Genomic DNA, 25,609 nt, shown 5'->3' on the forward strand with positions numbered 1-25,609 from the left:
TTAACGTTACAATATCTAGGCCTACACTCTGCAAATTACCGGTACCGTAGTTACGGGTAAACTCGGCCTAGCGGGTAAACTCACCGTATCTTTAATTTTACGAAGTTATGAAGTATCTTTCATGTGAATGACGATGGGTTAGTGCCGATATTTTGAGTGAAATTCAGTTTTATTCCCTGTAAATTCTTCACTCAACAGGTGGTGAAAATTGAATGTAAAGCCCATTAGGATGTCTTGGAAGGGGATGGCGATGGCACCAAAGTGGGTGACGATGATGTCCTGACGTGTACTGTATAAATCCTGAAAGACATTACCTCTGCTGGCAGAGAACGAGGCATGGTGCAGTCAGCAGAGTAAATCGACTGGGGATAGTACATCACTGTAGGACCTATACCATGTACTACCCATGTGGAAAGTGGAAATCAAGTAAGTACTCAAAATTGCAGAGCCAAATCAATGAATATTATGTACTTAAAGGGCATGTAAATGAGTTTCTATAAAATGCAGATTTTTGATGCTTTAAGTTCTTCTGGGTTTGTGTGTGTGTGTGTGTGTGTGTGTTTTGTTTTGTTTTGTTTTTGTTTTGTTTTGTTGTTTTTGTTTGTTTGTTTGTTTGTTTTTTTTTTTTTTGGGGGGGGGGGGATTACCTACTCCCGACTCCCGAATTCAATCCATTAGCTAAAATAAATATGGAAAATGGATTTATTGCAAATATTGTTGAAAGTGTAAATTACAGATGTGAAAATCTTCACCCAAGAGACAAATGATACAGTATGGTCGTAACTCTGCTTGATAATGATGATGAATAAGAAAGAAGAAACAACAACAACAAAAAAAGACTTGAATTATTTCCAGAAAATTCAGCAAAGTAAGTAAAAACTGACGCAAGACACTATGTGCTAATGTGATGAAGGGATTCTGTCATTACTTTTAATTTGAACTTGCTTATGGATTCAGTCAACTTCTTTGTTATCCATTCATTTCAGAATCTATGGGAGCAGTTAAGTCCATTGTATTGCAAAGCCAACTTATTTGTTTTCCTTGTGTAATCATTTCTATTTACCAGCACCAGTACGTCATGGAAGAATTGATCAGGGATCACGCCAAACCTGTCTGGATTAGAATGAAAGATGCATGCGCTTACTTCTATACAACCCGTCTAAGAGTGTAAACATCTGAGGATTACAAGGACATCGCAAGATATACTGATATACAGTATATCTATAGGCCAACATGCCATATGAAGGGAATGAACCATGGATAATGATTTTGAACGTTAATAATCTTTTTCCCGCTAGCCGTGTGATGTCTCACATCGTCATGATGCACTACGGACCTATTAGGACGCATCCCACCTGTTAGAGCAACCTTTCTATTGTTTTTTTTTTTCTTCACTGACAGTGTGCATCTAAACCTGTATACTAGAATAAAGTAAATCATATGGGGGTTGATAGGGTTTTGTATGCGCTGGGGCTTCAGTTCTCCGTGTGCGTGTATGCGTGTATTACATAATGACGAACCTCTATTGAAATATGAAGGTAGGGGGCCTATATAATTCGAAGAGGAATTCAATGCTTATTTGATGAAAATTGGTTTTGAAATGGCAGGGATATTCACAACAAAGCGATTCTATTGTCCTCTGTGCTTGCGATAATGGTCACCTGTATTCTTATTGCTCATATGTGTAATTGTCTTTTTTTAACAGCTGGTACGTAAAATTGTAATGTTATCTATTAAGTAAAGACACTTGCTCGAAATCGTTTTGCACTAAGAAAAACAGTTTTATTCACTTCATTTTATTCATCAACCAATATCCTTGTAATTCACTGTTAAGATATTACTCACGAACTTTGTTCGATTGGCTTTCTGTTATATTCTTGTGCAAAAATAATATAGAAATCAAAACAAATCAAATCAAAATATCAGCCATTTCATTTTTTTCCCCCCTCAGGTGCTTCAAATACAATCAGCAGATATTGGACGCAAATAAGAGGCCAGTACAACTGTAGTTGCATTTGTTTGGAATTCTTTGCAATTTTCTTGTAGACCTGATAGGAAATGCAGCATTCGGTAGTTAATATTTTCTTTCTGAGATATTCTTGAAATCGGTCACATGGAGAGAGTTATCAGAAATGTAGTACAACATGCATGGAGAATAGGGAGGAGTCTTGCAACTGACTGACATTTGACAAGGGAGGAGTCTTGCTGATCACATCGCGTGTTCATGACAGCCTTGCATACCCTCCCGCCTCCAGTTGCAATGCATTGTTTTTTCTTTGTTCATATCCTCTTGTCTTTACCAAAAATTCTGCTGTGTCGAGATTGAAAGTAGCCCTCCATACCATGATTATGTGGAGTATGATGAGACTGATTAGACTCTAATAGACTATTCATGTATACCCATTGAGTTTGACTTCTTTCTCCAAGGTTCTAGCAAGGTAGAAGTTTTTTCTCACTCACCTTTTGAAATCCACTAACATTCTAAGATTTCTCTCGAAATACCAAAAGTGAAAAATCAATACAGTACTGTTAGCCTACATGGGCCATTCTCAGATTAAGTGTTCAATTCCATGTGAGTAAAACCAAAAAATCAACCACAAAGTAATACATTCAAAGATGTGATTTCGGAAACTTCAAAACCGGTCAAATACGAAACAAAAAGTGGAGCATTCTAAATGATGGCCATTCATTGAGTAAAAATGAATTGAAATAGAGCATCATGTATGATTTTTGATCACCAATCAGATACGTTACCGCAAATTTACATGTTGTAATGGACTCCTAACTCTGAATTAAATTTATTATTTTGATCCAATTTCTGTTCAGGAAAAGACATCTGTCCCCCCTAAAGATATTGGGGTTTTTCAAGAGGTAAAGATGTTGTCATCCCTTGCTAATTGGTAGAAATTATTTCTGTGTGGTAGGTTGAAATATGCTTTTTGCTGAAATGAAATATAACCTTAAGATTCACTTTGTATTCTTAGCAAATTTCGCTTACAAATAAAGTTTCGAATCCCACAAATCATGCAAAGGGAACGATCCGATCTGGAATTTCCACAGGAAACAAATGAGTATATGAATATAAGAACGACCCAAGTCCAATTTTTGGCCAAATTCAGTTTGACATGGGAAATTGTAGCTTATGCATGGACTCATCTTGTGTATAAATGCTAAATCCTAATTACCCCCGGAAGTGCCTGAAATAAATGAGTTAAATCTTATATGAATGTAAGAATGAAGGACTTGGGTCATTCTTACATTCATATTATGGCGCCCTCTCTCGTCCTTCTCTCATCTCTATAGCAGAATATCATGTATATGAATCAAAGAACGACCCAAGTCCATATGAATCAAAGAACGACCCAAGTCCATCACACAAAATAGCCTCTCCACAATTAATGTTCATGTTAATTGTCATAATAATATATGTTCTAATTTGTATATACAATGTTGCCTTCCCATCACAGTTAAATAGAATATTATTGGACAAACAAAAAAGATATGAAGTTTTTTTTAGTTTACTCGAAATGGTCTTCCATGGACTTGGGTCGTTCTTATATTCATATACTCAAATATAAATTGCTTTCCTGGGGAAATAACTATTGAAAAACGTCGAATCACCTTTGGTAACGTATCTGGTAAAATATAAGTAATAATTTTAGTTGTGTATGAATTAATAAATATCACCTGTTTGATTATTTACCTCATGAATTGATGTAAGAAATAAATGATGTAAGCCCAAATTAACCATTTTAAACATTGTACGTAATATCTAAACTATGAAATGTAGTGGAAAAGAGCCCTAAATGTCAAAGCTGAGTTCTTCATTCACAGAATATTCGCATCTTGCGTCTGAATGTATTTATCCGTCTGACTATGAATATTCATTAAGTTTTGATGGATAATGCAAACAAGGTTTAAAAATATATTTTTGCAGGCACTTAGAAGGAAGTAGGTACAGTCTCTATGAACTCGATATGCTAAACAGTTGTTTGACCTATGGTAACGTATTTGGCTCATCCCTTTCAATGAAAATGAATAAATAATTTTTCAACTTATCATTGAATCTTGAATAGTTCTTCATATGTTGAAAAACACTAGAATAGATATGCAACAGAACACTGGAACTTTTCTTGGAAGCGTTTCATAAACTACTTTTTACTCTTTCAAAGTTTGGTAACGTATCTGGCTTACCGTAAATGAATCTGTCGGTGAAGTTACAGAGCAATTTCTCCTGAATATTCTTCATTTCAACATAACTTTAATTTTTTATGGAAGCGTCATTCTATGCATAATTGTTTTATGAACACTTTGTTTTACATAGCATTATCTGTCACCGTGGGTGCCCTGAATTATACGTAACGTATCTGCTAAATCTGAAAAGCAAAAAACTGATATGCTCAATCTTAGCTTCCTCTTGTAAAATAAACGTTCAAAGTTGTTGCATAGAATATGAAAGTGGCTGGGTTTTATAGAATAGAACTTTGGAGTTTATGAGCACACAACGATTTGTTTGTAAAAACATTTACAATTTCTTTTTAGCATTTTGATTATGTGGTAACGTATCTGTCGGAAAACTTGGCATTAAGTTGTGAGACACTGACGCAGAAAGAAAAATCATGTGGAAGTGTTGCTCTTTTTCACCTCTCTGTCCTTTTGGTGTAAGAATATAATTCTGAGGTCCAACAAACGAAGCATGTAATGTATAGGGATGAATTTTGACCAGATTTGATCCCCAGAAAGCACAAGACCACTGAGCAAAATTCGGTCACGTATCTGGGGTAACGTATCTGTGGTAACGTATATGGTCGATCATATTATTATGAGAGCGATATCTACCAAATATTTCTCACTTGTACTAAACTTTAATGTTGAATCGATGCGTCATTCCGAGGAGTAATGTATAATATACAATTTGTCTGACATTGCAATATCTGTCGCAGTGGGGGGCGTGAAAAGTATGTAACGTATCTGTCCAAATAAAAGTGTAGAAAACCGATATTTCAAACATTGTACCGTATTCTCAATAAAGAGCTGTTGCACTAAAAATCTAAGTACTTGCATTGTATGAAGTATATCCTCAGGGTTTCATATACACAGGGTCATTACATAGTCTTGTTATTTTCGCAATGCTGTAACACTAAAGAAACTGGTAACGTATCTGGCGGTGAACTTGGCGACAGGTTTCAAAAGGCTATAAAAAAGAAGTCAATAAAAAATTTGGAACTTTTTGAGTATTGTGATTAGCACATATGATATGATCATCGTCCATGAAAATGATATTTGGAAAATGTGTTTATGGACGGAGAGGAGCAATAAAACATAATTCTGAAATAGCCGGCGACACTGCATTTTGGGGGTCTTAACAAAGTTTAACAGCAAAATTTTATACAAAAAGGCAGACAACCGCCTTTGATCGTGTTTATTTTTAACAAATAAAGTCCTCGTGATATATTATAAACATTTAAATAGTATCAAATAGGTTTCAGGGAACCGCAAACTGTCATGGAATGTCGGCGACACCAAAATTCCGTATTTGAACGCTTTTACTGAGAATGGGCCACATGTACTTTCAGTGAACGTCGCAGTGAAAAGAACAATATCATGTATGTATTTAAGTTCCATTATTGGTACTGATCAGGGAGTGCAGATTTTCACCACAGGCAAAATACAGTGAAAACATTTTTTTTTTTTTTTTTTTTTTGGGGGGGGGGGGGCTCTTTATGATGAGTGCATCATCTACACTCCCTGATCAGTACCAATACGACCATAGTGTTGTGCATGGTATAATTTGCCGTGAGCCTAATTTGGTTCGGGTACACCCCAAAGCACTTTGCCAATAACTGATGCAATCTTCAAGGTCGGCATCGATTTGTTCACAGACTGCAGTTATGTTCCTGGAGGTGTTACATACATGTCAAGCTTCCGAAGCGTTGAGTTGCAATTCACAATCAACAAGTTTATACGTTTGTTTTACAATACATGTACTAAGAATTAGTTCTGAATACAGTAGAAAGACGGCAATTCTTGAAAGTAGGCTAAGAATTACATGTGACTGAAAAGTAATTGTTAAATGCAATATTTTTTTTCTCCAAAATGAGTTATGTGTCATTTCCTGCAAATACAAACTTTACTGTGTGTATAGGAGAGAATTCCATTTACGTCTTCGTGTACAGGCCAGTGACTCCCAGGTATCTTGCATTTAACTCAGTATGGTGTCGTATAGCAATAACATGGCAGTATTTAAAGGGGAAATCCAGTCCAAATACAAGTTAGTCTGATAAGAAAGAATAAAATATTAAGAGTTCATTGGTAAAATTTCGATCGAAATCGGATGTAAAATAAGGAAGTTATGACATTTTGATGTTTCGCTAATTTTTGAGGAAACAGTTCTTGAATGGTTGATATGAATATGCAAATGGCAACGTGGGCATGTCATTCCCTCACAACTTACTTAATTTCAAGTTTTTCATTCAAACGCAATTATTCCCGAGGCTCAGGTCCTGATATATCTAACTGATCACTTTTCTGAAGTTATTCAACCAGCAATACCATAATGTTTCACATTTCATTAACATAAACATTGAATTTCATCATTTTTTTTTTTTTTTGGGGGGGGGGGGTACACGATCAATGGAAAATTGTGAGGCTATGGCATGGTCAACTCACTCATTTGCATATTCATATCCACTTTTAACTGCTTTGCAGAAATTAGCAAATCTTCACAGTTTGATAACTTCCTTATTTTTCATCCGATTTCATTCAAATTTTTACTGTTAAACTGGCAAGGTTTTACTCTTTTTTATCAGACTTATTTATTGGACTCGATTTCCCCTTTAAAGGATTTTAACTTATTATTCATCAGATATTGCCCAAGCTTTGACTGAAGTTTTGATAACTTGCATTCAGAGAATTGCCTTTAACTCTTGTAGCCAAAATTTTTCTGAAAGCTAACCCAGGTCTTCCCTGGTATTATGCGATGTAAGTGTGCTGATGATTTGGTACATACTGGGTAAATTCTATATAATGTTATGCGTTTATCTTATTCCGTGCAGAAAAGTGGAAACAATCCACTTTACATTAATAAATACATGGGAATTAACATGCATGATGATATGTCTCATTTAAACACGTAGAAATTAGCATGTATGAATGTATGATGTGTAAACATGTCTCATATAAACACGTGGAAATTACCATGTATGATGTGTAAACATGTCTCATATAAACACTCAGCATGTATAAGGTGTAAACATGTATCATATAAACATTGAGAAATTGCGATGTTTAATATGTAAACATGTCACATGTTTAGTGTATGCAATTTTGTGATCGATCTAAAAATCAGACATGTGTTCTGAGAATAAACACTAAAATGGCAAATAAACATGTCGCAGTGTTTTTAATCTGTCACAGCGAATAAACATGTCGCAGTGTTTACATCGTAAACAGTGCGTCATGTTTATTTTTTGGTTCAGTGTTTAGATCTTAAACATTGTGGGTGATTGTGTGACTGTGCGGTGTTTAGTATTTAAACACTGTGAGTGATTACGGTGTAAACGTTTGGTGTTTAGGCTATAAACACAGCAGGTGTTTAGTTTTTAAACATCAGAACTGTTTAAAACATAAACATGTGTGTGTGATAAACACCTAGGGTGTGCTGAAAATAAACACAGCATGTGTTTTGTTCATAAACATGTTTAATATATAAACACGTCGCAGTGTTTTTAAACTGTCACAGAAAAGTGTTTAGTTAGGTGTTTAGAAACTAAACAAATTTTTTACAGTGTAGTTGTTACTAACGTGACACCTGACGTATTAGGTGACGCTCCGGGAAAATAATTTTAACCCCCGCCCGCACCGCACCCCCCCCCCCTTCTTTATTTCCAAAGCGAAAAAATATAGGTACAAACGGCAGTTTTTGGACTGTTAAATGTCAAAATTTTCAAGCTCACTCGCTCGCATTCAATCGCTATGCCATTCTTCTGATGTTGCTGCCAGTAATTGCCAGCAGTTGCGCCTAGTGCGTCCCCCCCCCCCTTAATTTCCAAAGCGAAAAAATTATAGCTATACAAACGGCAATTTTTATACTGTAAAATGTCAAAATTTTCAAGCTCGCTCGTATTTAATCGTTATGTCATTTGTCATGCACCAACAGAACACTCGTCAGCACCGACATAATATCTGTCATACACCGACAAAACATTCTTGGATCAGCACCGAATGACTACAGCTGTTCACGCCATGTTTGCCAACTCAAACTCTCATGTCCCGAATGGACACTTTTATTCCACCCCATCCTGGTTTCACCAAGGCATATCACGGTTCTCCGTCACACCTCCCCCCTGTGACTGTGCTTTCTGGTAATCTCGACTGTAATTACCATATCCTCGCATACTTGACCAATAAACCTACATAACTTCAGGCATGAATAGTATTTTGTTTTTGGTAACACATACACTTCATCTTTAAATGTGAAAACCAAAAATACACTTTCTTCACGAAATTGTTCTGACTGTTGCAAAGATATGTCTGTTTCTCCAACACAAACTTTCATTGGAGTTTCACTGAATGTGGTAACAGCACGCATCTCTTGATTATAACAACATCGTATTTAAACACTATGACACACGTGTACATCTACTCAATGTACTTGCTCATGAAGTTTATACTTATGTCAACTCTGCGTCATAAGTTAGCCAAAACAACAACAAAATTTTAACCATCGGACATTTCTTTTTGTCCCTTCACACATATGTACTGTCACGCGATAAGATGTTGTAATATATGTGCAAACTCTGGAAAATATCGAGATCATATTCGACACACAATTGTGACGCTGTCACTCTGTAACGAAATAGGTTATTAATTGACAAAAGTGACATTATAACATCTTGGTTTCTTTATGCCTCACTGTCACTCAACACTTTTTCACTTATACAAAACAACACAAATTCTTGTGTTTTAACACAAATCGGTTGACATAAAACTCAAAATTTGATCAACAGTTTTCCTGTGACTGGCCGTTTGTGTTTTGGTATACTGTTTTTTGCATTTGCTAGCATCAACTCTGTAACGTATCGGTATACATAACAATATGAATCTTTTGACTCTTTGAACTGAAGCACAGCTTTCACTCTAATCTTACACACCACAGATGTTGTATCCTGGCGCTTTCTGTAATGTTGGGTTTTCAAAATATCATACAATGCTTGGCGTGTAATATATCATGAAATTTTCAAGTAATATCTTCTTATAAAGACAAAATATCGTGTACTAGTACTTTCTCATACTTCCTAGCATCACTCATATATACTGTTTTCGCTTAAAACAAACATGATTAACATAAATACAATTTCTTCCTTCACAGATCCTTGGAAAAGGAAGAAAACTGAACGAAAATAGATAAACACATGTATACTTTGTCATATACAAAAAAAAATCAACATCAGTTTCTTGTCTGGTTTGAGTCCTGTTTGAAATGTTCAGCTTGATGTAGGTTTCACTGTAGATTTGATATAATTATCGTTCGGCAACATTATCAGCGCGCGCACAGTTTCAAACTCGCGACAAAGCGTCTGCTAATTTGTTGTCCTTTCCTGCTATGTGCACAATTCTCAGTGGGTACGGTTGGAGAATCAAACTCCAACGGAACAGACGCTGATTCTTGTGCTTGAAGCGTTCTAAAAACGTCAATGGGTTATGGTCAGTGTACACCACGATGTCTCTTCCACCGTCCAAATACGCTTCGAAAATAATGTTGCACGGCCAGAACGACACTGAGGCATTCCTTCTCCACAGTTGAACACTTTCGCTGATGGCGATTCAGTTTTTTGGAGAAAAAACACACGGGTTTACTGTGTCCGTTGTCGTCGTCCTGAAGTAGCACGGCTCCTACTCCTCGGTCACTAGCATCGGTAGCCAGCTGGAAGCTCCTCTCGAAGTTTGGTGCGATGAGCACGGGATCGTTCATGAGGACGGCCTTCAGCTTCTGGAACGCATCCTGGCAACTCGTCGACCACTGGAACGTTGTACCCTTTTTCAGCAGGTCCGTCAAGGGCACCACCAAGTGACTGAAGTTGGGAACGAATCTCCGGTAGAATCCGCACATTCCCAAGAAGCGCTGAAGCTCCCGTTTCGATGACGGCACTGGGAAGTCCACGATGGCTCGGACCTTAGCATCTCGTGGTGCGACGCTACCTCGGCCTATCTTGTGACCTAGGTAAGTCACACAAGCTTTCCCGAACTCGCATTTGGCCAGATTCACCACGAGTCCTGCATGTGACAACCTCTGGAACAGCTCTCGAAGATGAGCAACATGCTCCTCCCACGTATTGCTGAAAACCAACACATCGTCTACGTAGACAACACAGTTATCATGACCAGCAATAACTCGATTCATCATCCGTTGAAAAGTTGCGGGGGAATTTTTCATCCCGAAGGGCATGACACGACACTGGTATAACCCGGAGGGCGTGACAAACGCCGAGATCTCTCTGGCATCTTTGTCTAATGGCACCTGCCAATACCCTTTCATCAAATCTGCTGACATACTCAGCACTTCCTACCCGATCAATACATTCCTCAATCATAGGAAGCGGAAACGAATCAGTCTTGGTTATGGTATTGACCTTCCTGTAATCTATACAAAACCTGGACGTTCCGTCTGCCTTTGGGACTAGCACTACTGGGGAACTCCAGTTTGAGTTACTGGGCTCTATGATTCCATTTGCAAGCATGAAATCTATCTCCCTATCCACCTGTTCTCTCTTAGCAGGATGAATCCGATATGGATGCTGCTTTATGGGTGCATTTTCACCAACATCTACTGTATGAACAGTGTCTTTCGCACAGCCCAATTTATCACTGCAAACCTCCGGAAATTCCTGGAAGATGTCGACAACATGTTGCCTCTCCGAATCTGACAAATGACTAAGCAGTAACTCTGGATTTTCTAGTGCCTTTGAGTTCTCTACTCGCGGAATCATTCCCGACTTGAAACTCACACTCTGATAATCTGGAGCATCAGATTCAAACTCTTCTGCACTTTTCTCAGCACTGTACTCTCACTCACAATTGCACCTACGTCTTCTACCACCACACGGCTAAATAGCTCCTCAAAAGCCGGAATAGGAATCAACGGCGCAGGTCTAATGGCATGTTGTGGTTTTCCTACCACTTGACATTCATGACACGTTCGACAAAATTCAGACACATCCTTGGGCCAGAAGAAGTGAGTTCTGATTCTTATACACAAAGTCTTCTTGACACCCAATGTGTCCGGCCATTGGAATTTCATGTGCAAGAAGTAGAATTTCCTTTCGATACGGCGGAGGAACAACTAACTGGTCGACAATCGTCCAGTCCTCATCTGCGGGACGATCTGGAGGACGCCATTTCCTCATCAAAACACCAGACTTTACATAGAAACATTCTGGCACTCCCTTCGCCTCATCTGCAGTCAATGCACCCTCTCTCAACTTCAACAACTCCTCATCTTCCATCTGTGCTTTGATTAAAGCTGGCTGACTGCACACACCTCCTTCCCAACTTTGTTCTCTTTCACCTTTACTAGTCACCTTACCAAAGAATATGTCACCAAGAGAAATTTCACTTTCAAACTCCTTTCTCTCACGCTCTGCTTCACTTGCTCGAAACCTTGTGATAGCACATGTTGGAAATACTTCTGGAAATTCATCGACAAGTCTTTCAGTTTCCTGCTCGTACACTGGGACTTCGGAAACAACCGGAAGGACACTCACTCGACCTCCTGCAAGGTCATTACCAAGCAAAAAGGAAACTCCATCCATGGGGAGAAATGGAACAATTCCCACAATCACTTCCCCTGAAATCAGTCCACTATCCAAATTCACTCGGAAAAGAGGGACCGCCTGTGTTCCTCCGTTGACACCATGTATCAATACTTTCCTACCCGTGTTACAGTCTATGGGCATACTCTTCACATCTCCTACCATGAGGGACTGCGTAGCTCCAGTATCACGAAGGATGACAACCGGTACTCTACATTCAGCAATGGTAACTGTACCCTTGGAAATGAAGTCCTTGTACTTTTCATCCACACCACTCGAACACGTATCTGTCATTTCTGAGACACTGCTTTTACAACATTTGGATGACGCTGTTCATCACTTCTACTTGACTTAACAAAACCATTGGTGGCTGCTTGGTACTGTTTCTCTTTTGTTTCAGCATCTGAACTGTTCTGTGGACGTGTGTCTGCATGGACTAAACCATGTGTTGCTCTTTGCTTTTGTTTTTCTTTTGCTTCATTTTGTTCCAGCAATCGCCTACATTCAGACTTAATGTGACCTGTTTTCCCACAGAAAAAGCATCTCACTTCTTTGTATTGAGGCCGTGGCGATTTTGGTCGCTCTTTCTGTGATTCAGTCTTTACTTTATCCCTGCGTTCACTATGACTACTGTGCCACTTTTGAGTGTCGGGATTTCTCAGCTGATCAAACTTCCTCTTTCCCTCAGGACTTTTTGTTTTCACTTTATGTGTCAACTCATACTGGTCAGCGGTGACTGCTGCACTCTTTACATCATGTACTCTTCGATCTTCCAAATTTGTTCTCAGATCTGGAGGTGTCGATTTCTTGAACTCCTCCATCAACACTATCTCTCTCAAATTGTCATAAGTGAGATCTACTTTCATTGATCGAACCCATCGATCAAACATAATTTCTTTTTCTCTCTGAAATTCTATGTAGGTCTGTCCCGAACCTCTCCTATATCCTCGAAACTTTTGCATGTAGGCTTCTGGGACTAACTGATAGGCAAGAAGGACTGTTTCCTTAACTGTGTCATAGTTATTTGCCTCCTCATCCGAGAGAGCAGACACTACTGAATGTGCCTTGCATTACAAAAAGTCTACACACGTCGGCGGACAAACTCTTAATGAGGTATGATGTCATATTTTCATTAACATACAACCAATTGAAACCCGTTGCTGGTAGTGTATAATAAATATTCATGATCACGCGTTGACCTCATTTGCATACAAACACAGGTCAAAGATATTAGCCAATCACGAGCTAGCGCTGGACGGCTGGCTAGCGTGGTCGCGCTCCGCGAAATACCAGCATGCGATGCGCGCAGCTGTATAACACTTAAAAAAGCCCAAACAAAGTTCTGGTACGACTGCAAAAGTTGTCAAATTTCGCTCCCAAATGTGAACGTATGCTTAGGAAATGTGCAGGATAACGATGTTATAACAAGATATTCGATGGGTAACGACGAAAAGGCGAAATATTAACCAAAAAGGTTCAGTCAACCCTACTTACCCGAACGGGGTCAGGCTAAACTCGGACTCGAGGGTAAATCGGCTTCGCTTTGATGACGGCGGGATGAGTTGTAATGGTTGTCCCTCTGTGTGCAGTGTTGTCCTATGGGAGCGCCCTGTATAAACTAGCGCTTCGTGTTCTGGCTACTCGCAGGTTGGTCCGAGTTGTTACAACGCGCGCATCAAAAACCTCTTTTGCGCGCATGCATAATTAGTGTGCGCCTATCAAGCACCTCTAAAACAATCAAAGGCGCTTGATTAACAACAACAAAAACTCCAAAGACCGCGCGTCTCAGCAACTGAGGACAGGGCGCTGTAAGTTTTGTTTTGTTTTGTACAGGATTTACGTAATACGTTAGCACTCACTTTCCTGTCCATTCAGTTAGGCCTCATTTGGTATTATGCAGTGGCCAGTAGAATGTGGCGATCACGAACTGCGTGTGAATTGTCTGAAGTAGGGTCGAATTTTTCCCGAGACCGAGTTAGTCTGGAGCCTTCTGGAATAAAAGTCGGTTTTCCAACTATTATTATTTTCCTCAAAATACTCCAAACCGACTCATCATTCCGGCAAACCGCGTCAGCCAGGTAAGTTTCTTAGTGGACTCTTTCGATATATTGGAAGAAAAAATGAAATGGTGCTAGACGGGTTCTCAAGCACTTACCAAAACTTAGTTTTCACTTTGTAGTAGTAGCGCCCCCTAGCGGTTTCACCCTAACCCCCCTGTCTACAGGGGAGGTATAAAAGGGATTGCCAGTGCGCGCATCCCTCAGTTGTGACCTGGAACCTGATTGAAAGACATACTGACTGAGCTATAAGACAAGTTACAGTTGCAACTCACCAGTAGTGCCGGTAAGTACTACCGTTACTACAACAGTGGCGTCACGGACAATTGTCCTACTTCCTGTGCCATTGTTTTCGTGGACATAGAGCCGCAATTTAAGCTGACTCCGCTGCCGCTATTATTTTCGCCAACAGGCGTTGCACTCCTATACCGCACCGATACGCGAAGGGTGGAGCACATGCGACGGAGCCGAGGCGAGAGCTCTTGGCAGCGCGAGGGAGCTTGGCGGTGTCCACGTTTGTCGATTGTTCCTGTAGTGTAATTTGTTTTGTGCTTGTTTTGTCTAATTGTCTTGGTGTAATCGTTGATCATTAGTAATTTTGTTTGTTGGGGAGGAGGAGTGTGCCGATTGTTTGAGTGACAGTGTGTGATTTGTAACATCTTGCACTAGACCAGGCCCACCTGTATTCAGGGAGCTCCAAATTCATTGAAATATCATCTTTTCTGATTGTTCTAGTTGCAAGCGTGTTTCGTTTGTTAGTTTGATTGTCGATGGTGTTTGCTGAAATTATTCTTTGGCGTGATTTCAGTTTGTGAGTGCGATTGTCATTGTTTGCGTGGTGCGTTTTTCTTTTTAAACGTGGTCCAGGTCTAGATCTCGGTCTAGCCCTGTATACGCGTTACGTGTATTTGCGTGGTGGTCGTCGGCGTGCTAGATCTACATTTGTCATATTTGTTTCACGTGTTTCGTTCCACACGTGTGTCTCGGTGGCTGGGGTAGGTGGACCTCCCTTGCCCCATTCGTTGCGTGATATCACTGTATTCGTTGCGTGTTGTATCCCTGTGTATACCTGTGTGTCCCAGTTCAGGCGAGTTTTAACTTGCCTGATATTTCGCGCGATAGCGTTGCCGGATAGCTCGTGTGTGCGGTGTGTATTCACTGCACTCGCTAGCCGTTCTGTCAAAGCTTCCAGTGTGTTCAGGCTCTGGCGTGCACAGTTCTCCACGTCCATCGTGTGTAAGGAGGGAGGGTATTTCCCTGCGGTGAGCTGCGCGCCTGTTGTGCTGGACCTCTCTGGCATCGCGTTCCCCTTTCAGTGTATTTTCGTATAGAGCGGCTATTCGTGTTCTTTCTTCGTGTTTTCTCTGTCGCGCTCTCCTACCTACTTTTCGCAACCTGCGAGATTCGAAGCGCGATCTCCTTTCTTTCTCGATCGCGTTTTCTATTGTCGCAGCTTGTCGCGCTCATTCTTTCTTTGCTTGTTGCGTCGACATTTTCATTTTCTACTGTCATTCTGACTTTCCTTGCTACCTCTATTTTGCCCTTTCCAGTGCTCTCCTCTCTGTAGGCTGCTTTACTCGTGGAACGTTCGTGTTTTTCTATTTTCGCGGGGAGTATTTTGCCCCGCGATTAGTTAGTGGCAGCGGAAGTCTGTGCATTTCCCCACTTTTGTGGGAGATATCCCCCTCTACGTGAGGGAGTGCTACGTCCTTCTTTTCGATTGGGAAGGAGGGAGGAAGTTGTTGGGCACCATTCACTCCTTTTGGTGAGGAGGGCCTGTCATTATTTTCTCCTTTATTTAGGAGGATTTGATTGCATTTCTCCTTTTGCTGTGCGGAATTGCAACAGTTTATACAATAATTTTTAATTGTTTGTGTGACTGTCCTTGGCCTGACTGGTGCTACAACTTGGCTCATTCAATCTGCATCATTTTGCGGTGCTGAAGGACATCATTCCGGTGAGTACACTGTATCTGATACATTACTCCGTTAACTTTTGATTTGTTTGTTTGGACTATAGATTATTACTACTTGTTTTGAGTATTTGTAGTGTATAAACCTCCGTGCTGTTACTGTCATTCTGGACTGTTTTGCAGATACGAAAATAGTTCTGTATCCGTAACCACATTAGACTTGGGCCTAGTTTCTACTGCTTATGACGTGTGCTGTATTGCTGGTGTGCGTCGGGTGTGTCGCATGATACATTGATTGCGTGTTGTCCTTTTCGCTTGTGCTGGTGGTAAAGTTAATTGTGACTGATTGTTTTGTTTCTGCTTTTGTGTTAGTACGGTAACTTAAAGCGTAAAGAGATTGTGTTTTCATAAATATCTGTTTTCCTGCAAGCACAGATTTATTTCTCTAGCATTGCAATATTTTATTCTGGTTTTATATTTGTAGGTCCTAGACTCCTGAGTCTTACCCAAGTTGAGTTGTCTCTGTGACCTCCCTATTCTTGTGATAAGGGAGGAGTGAGATCTGAACAGCTGTGATTATTTTTCAAGTGACATCAGGCAATAGAAACGAATTGTATTTTTCATTTTAGGTTCGTAATTAGTAGCCATATATGTTTATAATTGTATCTGGTGTTTGTTTTGAATAGTATTTTGGGAGTGTTTGAGTAGTAAAAACTAAAGTGAGCAATAGTTTGTGTGTATGATGTGTTGCTGATTATGATAATTACAGATTGTGGTAGGCCTAATTGGTATATCATTGGTTAGTACCAGTGAGTATATGTTTAAGGTCTTTTCTTCATTAAGTACATGTTGATTTAGTTTAGTTATTGGACCTGTTTTAAACATATTCGTTGAGTGAATAGGTTGTTAGTATGATTGCTAGTCATGGCGATGCCCATTAATTATTTATCCCGTAATGAGTTTGTACGTCTTGGATTGTCGTTAATCCAAGTCAATGACATTTTGAAGCTCCGGGGTGAGCATGGAAATGTCACTCAGGACTTGTTGGGGTCCTCTGACATTCCAGGGATCGAGGATCTCATCCCGAAATTTGTGTTCTGTCCGCAGTTAGAGCCTGAAGAGTCTTTACCTTCAGACAGTGCGACTGCTGATCCCATTGAGACATCAAGGGGAGGAGTCCAATCTCGGGGGACTTCCCCGTACCCCCATGATGTATATCCTCCCCCCAGGGAGGATCAAACAGGGAAGACCCCATCTTCCCATGCAGGGCACTTGCGTCACTGCTCAGTGCAGCAAGATAGATCCCGACAAGACACCATATGTGGGAAGTCATATGGAGGTGCTTTCGATTATGACACCTCTGCCTCCGACTCCCAAGAATTTGAGGGTGTAGCAATTGGACAGAAAAGATTTCAGCGACGTGGAGCTCCCAGAGGGAGTAGTTGGAATGATAGGGAGTACTCCCGAGATGGAGAGAATATTCACTCCCTACCCCAAGAACGTTCATACACACGTATGGGTGGAAGGGCACCGCGATGGGATTACAATGAAACCCAGTGGGGTAGGCAGGAGGGGTACCCTCCTAGCTCTGCCAGGAGAAGTGACTCCCATGACTTCTCCAATGATAGGCCTGGAATGGACCCACCACACCACTGGGGTTGCGAATCCCTCCCAAAGACTGTTACCTTCGATGGAATAGGTAATTGGAGGGCGTTTTGCCGCAAATTTGAGGCTTTCGCAAATGCGAGAAACTGGAGCCCGGCCCAGCGTTTGGATCAATTATGCTGGTGCCTGCTGGGCAAGGCTAGCAATTTCTTTGAGCTCCTGATTAGCCGCGAGCCGGAGCTCAAATATTGCGAAGTCGTCTATCGCTTTGCAAAACGGTTCGATCGTCAGGAGCCAGCTGAGGCCGCGCAATTAGAGTTCAGCACTGCCAGTCAAAGCGCGGAGGAATCTCTCTGCGAATGGGCGGATCGTTTGAACGAACTTGCTAGTCGCGCATTTCCAGAAGTCCCAGAGAGAGCGGTGCAGCAACAGCTGGTACTCCGTCTATGCCAGGGGTGTACTGACAAGGAGGCAGGGTGGTATGCCCTTGACCGACACCCCCTGAATGTAGACGACGCAGTGGAAGCCTTACGGTGGTATCAACACTCCCGTATAGCAGTGTATGGCAGGCCACGCCAAGTCAAGACCATGGCCCTCAACCCAGAAGATGAGGGAGAAGCCCAGGACTGTAGGGTGGAAAATGCCCCCTTCCATTCAGGTCAAGGAGGTACACGAAATGGCCAACCTTTGCCCACAATGGAGCGCCGATTATCAAATTTAGAAGGCTCTGTTGAGCGACTGAGTAAGAGGTTGGATCGCCTAGCATCCATGGAAAACATACTGGGATCCATGGGAAGGAAGCTAGACAACTTGTCCTCCTTAGGAAAACATTTGAATCAACAAATAGAGAGACAGAACCCCCGTAATTCTGGGGGAGCTCCAAACTCTCCAGGACAGCAACCCCTTTGCGTCCACTGTGGAAAGGAAGGGCATGTTGAAAGGAACTGCCCAAATATGTCCAGACCTAACAACAAGAAGGTGCCACTCAGGAAAACCGAGGAGTCAAACTCCTCGGGGTCGGAGGATTAGGCCCTGCTCCGACCTGCACAACTGAGGGCCAACCTTCCACTGATATCCAGTACAGTGCTGGAGATGAGGATGGCAGTAGCCAGCCTGAATTTATCCCAGTATTTCCTATATGGTCACCAGACAGAGAGGGAGTAAAACAAGTAGGCGATGCACCCTCTTCTAGTCAGAAAGGAAATACAGGTCAGTCAATTAGAGATGGAGATAAATCCTGTGGGGTGAGTCCCTTGAGGGAGTTGGACCCTCAAACACCCCAAGAGGAGGTGGCTGTATGCAAGGTGAGATCAACTCCCTTGTTTGCAGTACCTATAAAGGTAGGTAACCATTCTCTGAAGGCAGTGGTGGTCACTGCGGCGGAAATATCAATCATATCCCACAGGGTGTATGAAAAGTTACAACCTCGTCCACAAAAGATCGGGGATGTGCTTATTTCTGCAGATGGCCGTGATTTGAGGATGCCTGGTATGATTGTAGACCCCATTCGGATCAAGTTAGGGGGTTGTGAGTTCTTGACGGAGGTTTGTGTGGCCCCTATCGAAGGTGAAATGCTGTTGGGGTTAGATCTCCTCCGTAAGTACAGAATTATACTGCACCTACAACATTCACGGCTAGAAATTGGGAATGTTCGCATCCCAATGATGCATGGTGAACAGTCACCATATGGACGAGCTTCTTGCGTGTGCTTGTTGAAACGCGCAATCATCCCTCCAAACACCTTGAAGAGGATTACTGGTGTGATACACCAGCCAGGGAAAGATCTTGGGATTAAGTTTACCCAGGATATGCTTGGCGGTATCCTATGCTACTTATGCAGTAAGGTGAAAGGGATGGGATAGGCATAGATATCAGGGCCACCCCCCTGTAAGGTGTTAAGAGGTGTAACGAACCACCTCTATGCTTTCTCCTGTGATTGTGGAAGGTGGATTTATCACATCTTCCAGGTAGGGGTTTACCCTGCATAACTCCCCAGTATGCTGGGCAGTAGCTTCCCTGGTGGTTAGGACACTAGGGAGGAGTATGTTTAAAAGGCGAGGAAGATCCCATCACCTTTCTTGAGTGTAAGAAGTACTCCCATGCCTGTTTGGAGCTGATACAGCCCAATACCTGTAAAGAGAGTGGTGGCTGTCACCACTAGATATTAGTCCTATAACCTAATGGGAGGATCAGACCCCCTCGCAAGTATAAAGTATAGTTTGTATAGGATTTTGTAGGATAAAAAGGATTTGGTTAGGTATCTGTTTGAAAACAAAATTAAAGGCATTTTTGGTTTTGGTGGCCAGAACAACATATTCGTTATGGTTCGCCAACTAAGCTTCAGTTGCATTCTATGCACGTATTTGTTTTAAGAATGTTTTCTTTGGCGGTTTTTATTTGTATATTGGTGTTCCTTGTAATAGGAACAGTCTTATATTTTGGGACTCAGGTCATCCCATGAGAGGAGTGTTTTTTTTATTTTAAGGTGTTGTTTTTAATGCTAGTTGGGGCTATAGGGTCTTTACTCCCTCCCAAGATCAACGGTCCCTTGCAACTCCATTCAGTACATGAGTGACCTAGGCGGTGGCCCGCTGAACTGCCCTCGGCAGACCCCCGAGGGCTGGTCAGATTGTGCATTCCCATGGGTGGGGCTCTGCGAGATCCCCGGTTGTGCGGGATTTGGGGGTTATAGTTAGGTCTTTATTTTGGCCGGGGTTGATTTTTTTTTCCTATTATGCCCCTTGTTTTTTAAAACGGGGGGGAATGTAGTAGTAGCGCCCCCTAGCGGTTTCACCCTAACCCCCCTGTCTACAGGGGAGGTATAAAAGGGATTGCCAGTGCGCGCATCCCTCAGTTGTGACCTGGAACCTGATTGAAAGACATACTGACTGAGCTACAAGACAAGTTACAATGCACTAAGGGGATAGCTAGATACGTATGCATGCAACACAAGAAAGTGTTAGAACTTATTTCATATTTGGACTTCATCGAGTAGGGCCCTAGACGTCTATTCTACAAGTACTAGACTACTTCATTCTGGAACCAATGAATGAACACCCAACCCAAAGACCAAGGAGAAGATGTGCTTCATATTGCATCGGACATTTCAAAAAACTTCAAGAACTTCCAGAATTAGGCCTACCGCGGAGACCCAGGAGAAAACAACTGCAGTGCCAGTGGAACAAAGAGTCAGCATTTGATGTCGAGGTAGGCCTAACGTTAAACTCTACCAAACATCATTCTAATATTTTGAAGCATGTTTAAGTATTGTCTCATGTAACTGTAGAATAGCGCCGATGTAGAATATAGCGAATCAGACTAGTGTAATTTATAGAGGGGATTAAACTAGCAAAAGTCAAAACTATTTATGCATTCATCAAACAGTCACTAGTAAAAACAGTCAGTAACACTAACACTCACAGTGTAGAGATCTACTGTAAGGTAACACTCTAGTCTGTGGTGTACTAGGTAGTACCAGTAACTAATATTTAGTAGTAACAGCACCAACCGTAACCCGGTCCACCAGGGGGTCAGTGAGCGGTAATTAACACGAATGAGCCTTTTTCTTGCGTATTCAGCGGCAGTTAAAAAACGTCCCTCAATTGTTCTAGCCAAGTTACAGTCTCAGGAGTAGGCCTTAGGCCTACTAACTGCTAATATGTAAATATTAGGTCCATGTTGTCAGGAAGGCGAGTAATATGAGCGCCCATCTGGGGGACGTTTCATCAACGAGTTCGTCGGAGGTTTTCACCGACAAGTTTGCTATCAGCCAATCGGACGCAAGGATTTCAGTAGCTTTTAACAGTTGTCAGTGTATATCACTGACAAAAAATTTACCGTTTCATGAAACGCATCACGTCCTCGACCACGTAATCGTAACACCATGATTACTTCCTGTCTTCCCCCCCCCCCCTCCCCCGACCCGGGGAAAAAATGGGGAAAAAAAATTGGATGAATTTTTTTTTCATCATTTCATTTTCATCGACTGTAAATTTGACGTTAGTGTTTAATAACTGTCAACCATATTAAAGCACTGAAGCACAGCAGTTTGTATTTAATAAAAGTCCCAATAAAAAAATAATGTCGAACAGTTTACTAGACAGTCACGACAGTAGTGCGTGGGTAGCTTTTTTCTTATTTCCGTGAGTATTATACTATACTTATAGCACAAGGTGATAGCTTTTTAAGTATTGTCTAGATTGTTCATCTCATTCTAGAAAATCGTTTTTATCATTTCATTTAATAACTTATCATAGAAACTCTAGTTCTTACAATTAATTATTGATGCTCTGTTTATTTTTACATGAAAGATTCTGGAGGAAGATGATCACACTCACAGGGTTTTAGTTCACTATACCGGATGGGGGGATCAGTGGGATCAGTGGCTGGAAAAGGTAAGATGTATTTTCCAATATTTACATGGTCAATGGAAAGCCAAATGCGTGTTGACTCCTGCTGATGTGCATGGATGCTGCATACATCTCATTTTATTGTGCTACTTATTCATCTTCACATGTACTTGAATAGATTTTCAAACATTTTTGTCATTTTCTCAAACCTAAGCTCAAATAAAGATAAAAAATACTCCAGAGCACAGTCTGGAGAGGACATCATTTGCCAAACACAAATCAGTTCAACTAACAGGAACGTACAATAGATACTGGAATGTTGTCTTCCCAGAGCTGATCACTTCTTCATAATAAGATACAATACCAGCATAGTAGAAGAGAATTCCTATGTCAGAAATGCTGTCCATCTCTTGGAAAATGAAGGCACTGTGAATGTGTAGTACAAAGTCCCTAAAAAAGTCCTATGCTCCAAAAGCTCTTTGGATGTTAAATTCCACTGTCAATTGTAGAATTTAGCTTAGCTGACTTGCGATTGACAAATGATGTCACCTCTAGAGTGTTATCTGGAGGGTTGTTTATATCTATATTTTTGTTTTTAGGGTGAAGCTTAGATTTGAGGAAATGATATGATTGACAAAAATGTTAGAAAATTTGTATTTTTCATTGTATACAATGTGAAGATGAACAAGTAGCGCAATAAAATGAGATGTATGCGATATTGCACGTCACCAGGAATCAACATGTATATAATTGGAAGAGATGCTTGTTCTTAATTGTGTAACATAATTCAAATAATCTATCAGGAATCTTCAGTCTTTTCGTGCTTACTTGAATGCCCTATGGTATATGGAATCTAAATAATGTTTTTACTCTGTAGATTGCTCTAATGTGAAACTGAATGCCCATTATGATTTTTTTTTTGTTGCCCTATATCGAAATTGAATGACTCTCTATACTCTTCCATTGCACCAATAGGAAATTGAACAGGAAAACGTATATTCCTAATCATGTAACCCATGTTCAACATTAAACTGCCGAAGGGATAAAGCCATTGTTATAATTCAGTTATACATTGTACATAATTCCTTTCTACCTACTTATCCTTCGTGTGTATACTTACCACTTCTCTAATAAATGATGGGTGTTTAGTATTATCATCTTTGATTTACAGAGAGATTGTATGAACTTGACTTTTAATTTCAGGCGGATCTCACCACCAAAGAAGATTTTTCAGGCAGCTGCGGAACAGCAAGTGATGTCAAGACTGCGCTCAGGCTTGCCATAAAGGAAAAGCTTACAATCAGCATAAACCAGAATCCGGAGTGCGTGGCACGTGTCCCTGTAGATCCACTGGTGTTCGAGGAAGTATTTGCACCTTGTAAAAATACTCAAGACCGTAACCTAATGAATGAGCTGAATGCCATCCTGGGACCCGACTGGAACGTAAGAATAACCAATATGGCAGGGGATTTCGCATACGTGAAAGAAAAGGGCCTTTACCTAAAGCTCAGGAAAATGAGACCAATTACCGAATTTGTGGAACGTAGTGGTACCCTGCAAGAACATCACCTGGAGAGAGGGCACTATCTGATGTTGAGGTTCATAAGGTCGTATGGAACTCGAGAAGAGTGGAAACAACAGAAATGAAGTCAAGACACAACAACGTTTTGCTTCAGGGTTGTTTAAGAGTTTTACAGTTTCTTAGTTTCAAAGTTATTTAGACATTTTACACTCAAACGTCATTTCCATATTTTTTATGCAGTTTGATTCATTCATGAACTATGGCATACTTTTTTTTAAATGTAGATTTGGCTTTTGTTACTGAAGTTACAACGTTACATATGCAAGGGTCCACAACAGGTTTCAAACATTGGGTTTTCTTCTATATGTCAACATTATTCTATGAATATTTCTTCAACTCCTCGTCTACTGAATGCAATAAAATCGTATCTAATAAGACCTAAAGGACTTATTACTCGAATAAAGCAGTCACGACGTGGAGGGAAGCAGCGAGCTCTGTTCAGTAAGTGGCTTAAAAAGACAAAGACATGGCAGCTTAAAATTTTGCAATCAGAATGTCCGCAAAAAAAGTCTGCTTGATACCATAAAGAAACTGAAAAGAAAAAATGAGAAGTTGACAGACATAAAACAGAAGCTTGAAAGAGCTTTGAAAAAGAATGAACGCCTTGAATTGATCAGGAAAAAGTACAAGAAACGTGCTCTGCATCTCTCTAGTTACTGAGAAATAGGCAATCAGGCAAGCGATCAGCATGGATGAGAAAAGAACATTACTCAAGGAGACATGCCAGGAGACTCTCAATGCATCTCAAAGAAGAGTGTCGGGCCAGGTTACAATTTCTTGATTCGTGGGGAGTTCGTGTCATACATATCACTGTAAGAGACACAAACAGTGGAGAACTGAAGGATATTTCTCTGATTGAAGATACAGAGGAGTTGTGTAGCATGACAGGATGTAATGAAGAGGACATTTTACAAAGGGTAAATCTCGCCGTGCTAGTAAAGGATGCTCATGGCATCTCAGATGAGTCTTGGAATGCACTTGCGTGTATCAGCAATATCCCGAATCTCAAAAAAGTAAAAAGCCACATGACAATCACTGAATGCGAAATGGATATCCCTTTGTCCAAAACCAAGTCGTCTAACCCAGGAGTTCAAAGAGATATAAAGGTACTTTTGAATTGAATGTCTTGTATACAAGGAAATAGTGTACTTGGAAAAGGTAAGCAGAACGTAGATGTGAAGATAACTGGAGATGGCACAGTGGTAGGCCATTGGCATTACGTGAATGTCACATGTACAATTCTAAACGATGAAGCCAATGCAACTTCCGCAAGTGTACATCGTCCCATAGCGATACTTTGCGATGAAGAGAAATACAGTCAGTTGAAAGAACACTTGGTGGATATAGTGCAGGATGTAGCTTCCTTCACAAGTGTTGTCATTGACGAGTTGGAGTACACTATTCGATATCATTTATCAGGAGATTACAAGTTTCTTCTAACCATCTGTGGAATGGGAGCGGCCAATTCCAAATATCCGTGTATCTACTGCCTGATTGATAGTCAACATTTGCATGTTACAGTTCCAAAACAGCCCAGGAGAATCGGTGAAAAGGGATATTCCTGTGTACGAGATCCTATATTCAAGTCGATCGGAACGGAGAACGTAGTTTTTGATAAATTGCACATGTATCTTAGAATCACAGACAGGTTACTGAAGAAGATTATTCAAATGATCAACGAGCTTGACTTGCAAGAAATTGGATCAGTGAGTAGGTGCTATGCTCCTGAAAAAATGAAAAGATGCGCTAAGATGGAAGACATCTTGAAGAAAGCAGGTGTGCGTGGTGCTCCTCTGGCTTATGACAAAGATGCCAAAATGGTCAAATGCCGGGATCTGAGAGGACCAGAAAAACAAAAAGTTGAGAAAGTCTTGGATGACATAGAAAAGCTTGTTGACTCTCATGCACACGGACATGTAGTGGTAAATGCATGGCGCAGGTTTAGGGTTCTGTATGACGATGTTCGATCATTCAAGAAGGCTGAGGCCATGTCTCCTGACAGGCCTGCCAAATTGACAAAGTTGAAAAATGACTTGGTTGAGTGGTATGACAACCTGGTAGATGCTTGCACTTCGAAGATCGCAACCCCCTACATGCATCTCTTTGTAGTACATGCCGCTGATATCATAGAAAGGCTAGGTTCTATCCACATATTCAATGCTCAGGGACTAGAAAAATTAAATGACATGACAACAACGGAGTACTTTAGAGGTACTAATCATCGAAGAGGAGTTGAGTCACTCGTTCAGATCATGCGAAGGAGCAATAGACGCCTCTAACGTGCACACAAAGGC

The 25,609-nt window shown here is 40.9% G+C and overlaps 1 protein-coding gene across 1 annotated transcript; it reads left to right on the forward strand.

Annotated features, from left to right (window-relative positions):
- The first annotated feature begins 24,766 nt into the window (after positions 1–24,766).
- On the forward strand, positions 24,767–25,594 carry LOC140227513 (uncharacterized). The gene has a single exon (XM_072307913.1). It carries the CDS (start codon positions 24,767–24,769, stop codon positions 25,592–25,594), a length of 828 nt encoding a protein of 275 aa, XP_072164014.1.
- The last annotated feature ends 15 nt before the right edge of the window (positions 25,595–25,609 follow it).

Source organism: Diadema setosum, chromosome 4, assembly GCF_964275005.1.
Source record: "Diadema setosum chromosome 4, eeDiaSeto1, whole genome shotgun sequence".
Classification (NCBI taxonomy): domain Eukaryota; kingdom Metazoa; phylum Echinodermata; class Echinoidea; order Diadematoida; family Diadematidae; genus Diadema; species Diadema setosum.

Coding starts and splice junctions, on each gene's coding strand:
- LOC140227513 (XM_072307913.1), top strand. CDS start 24,767: ATGGGAGCGGCCAATTCCAAATATCCGTGTATCTACTGCCTGATTGAT.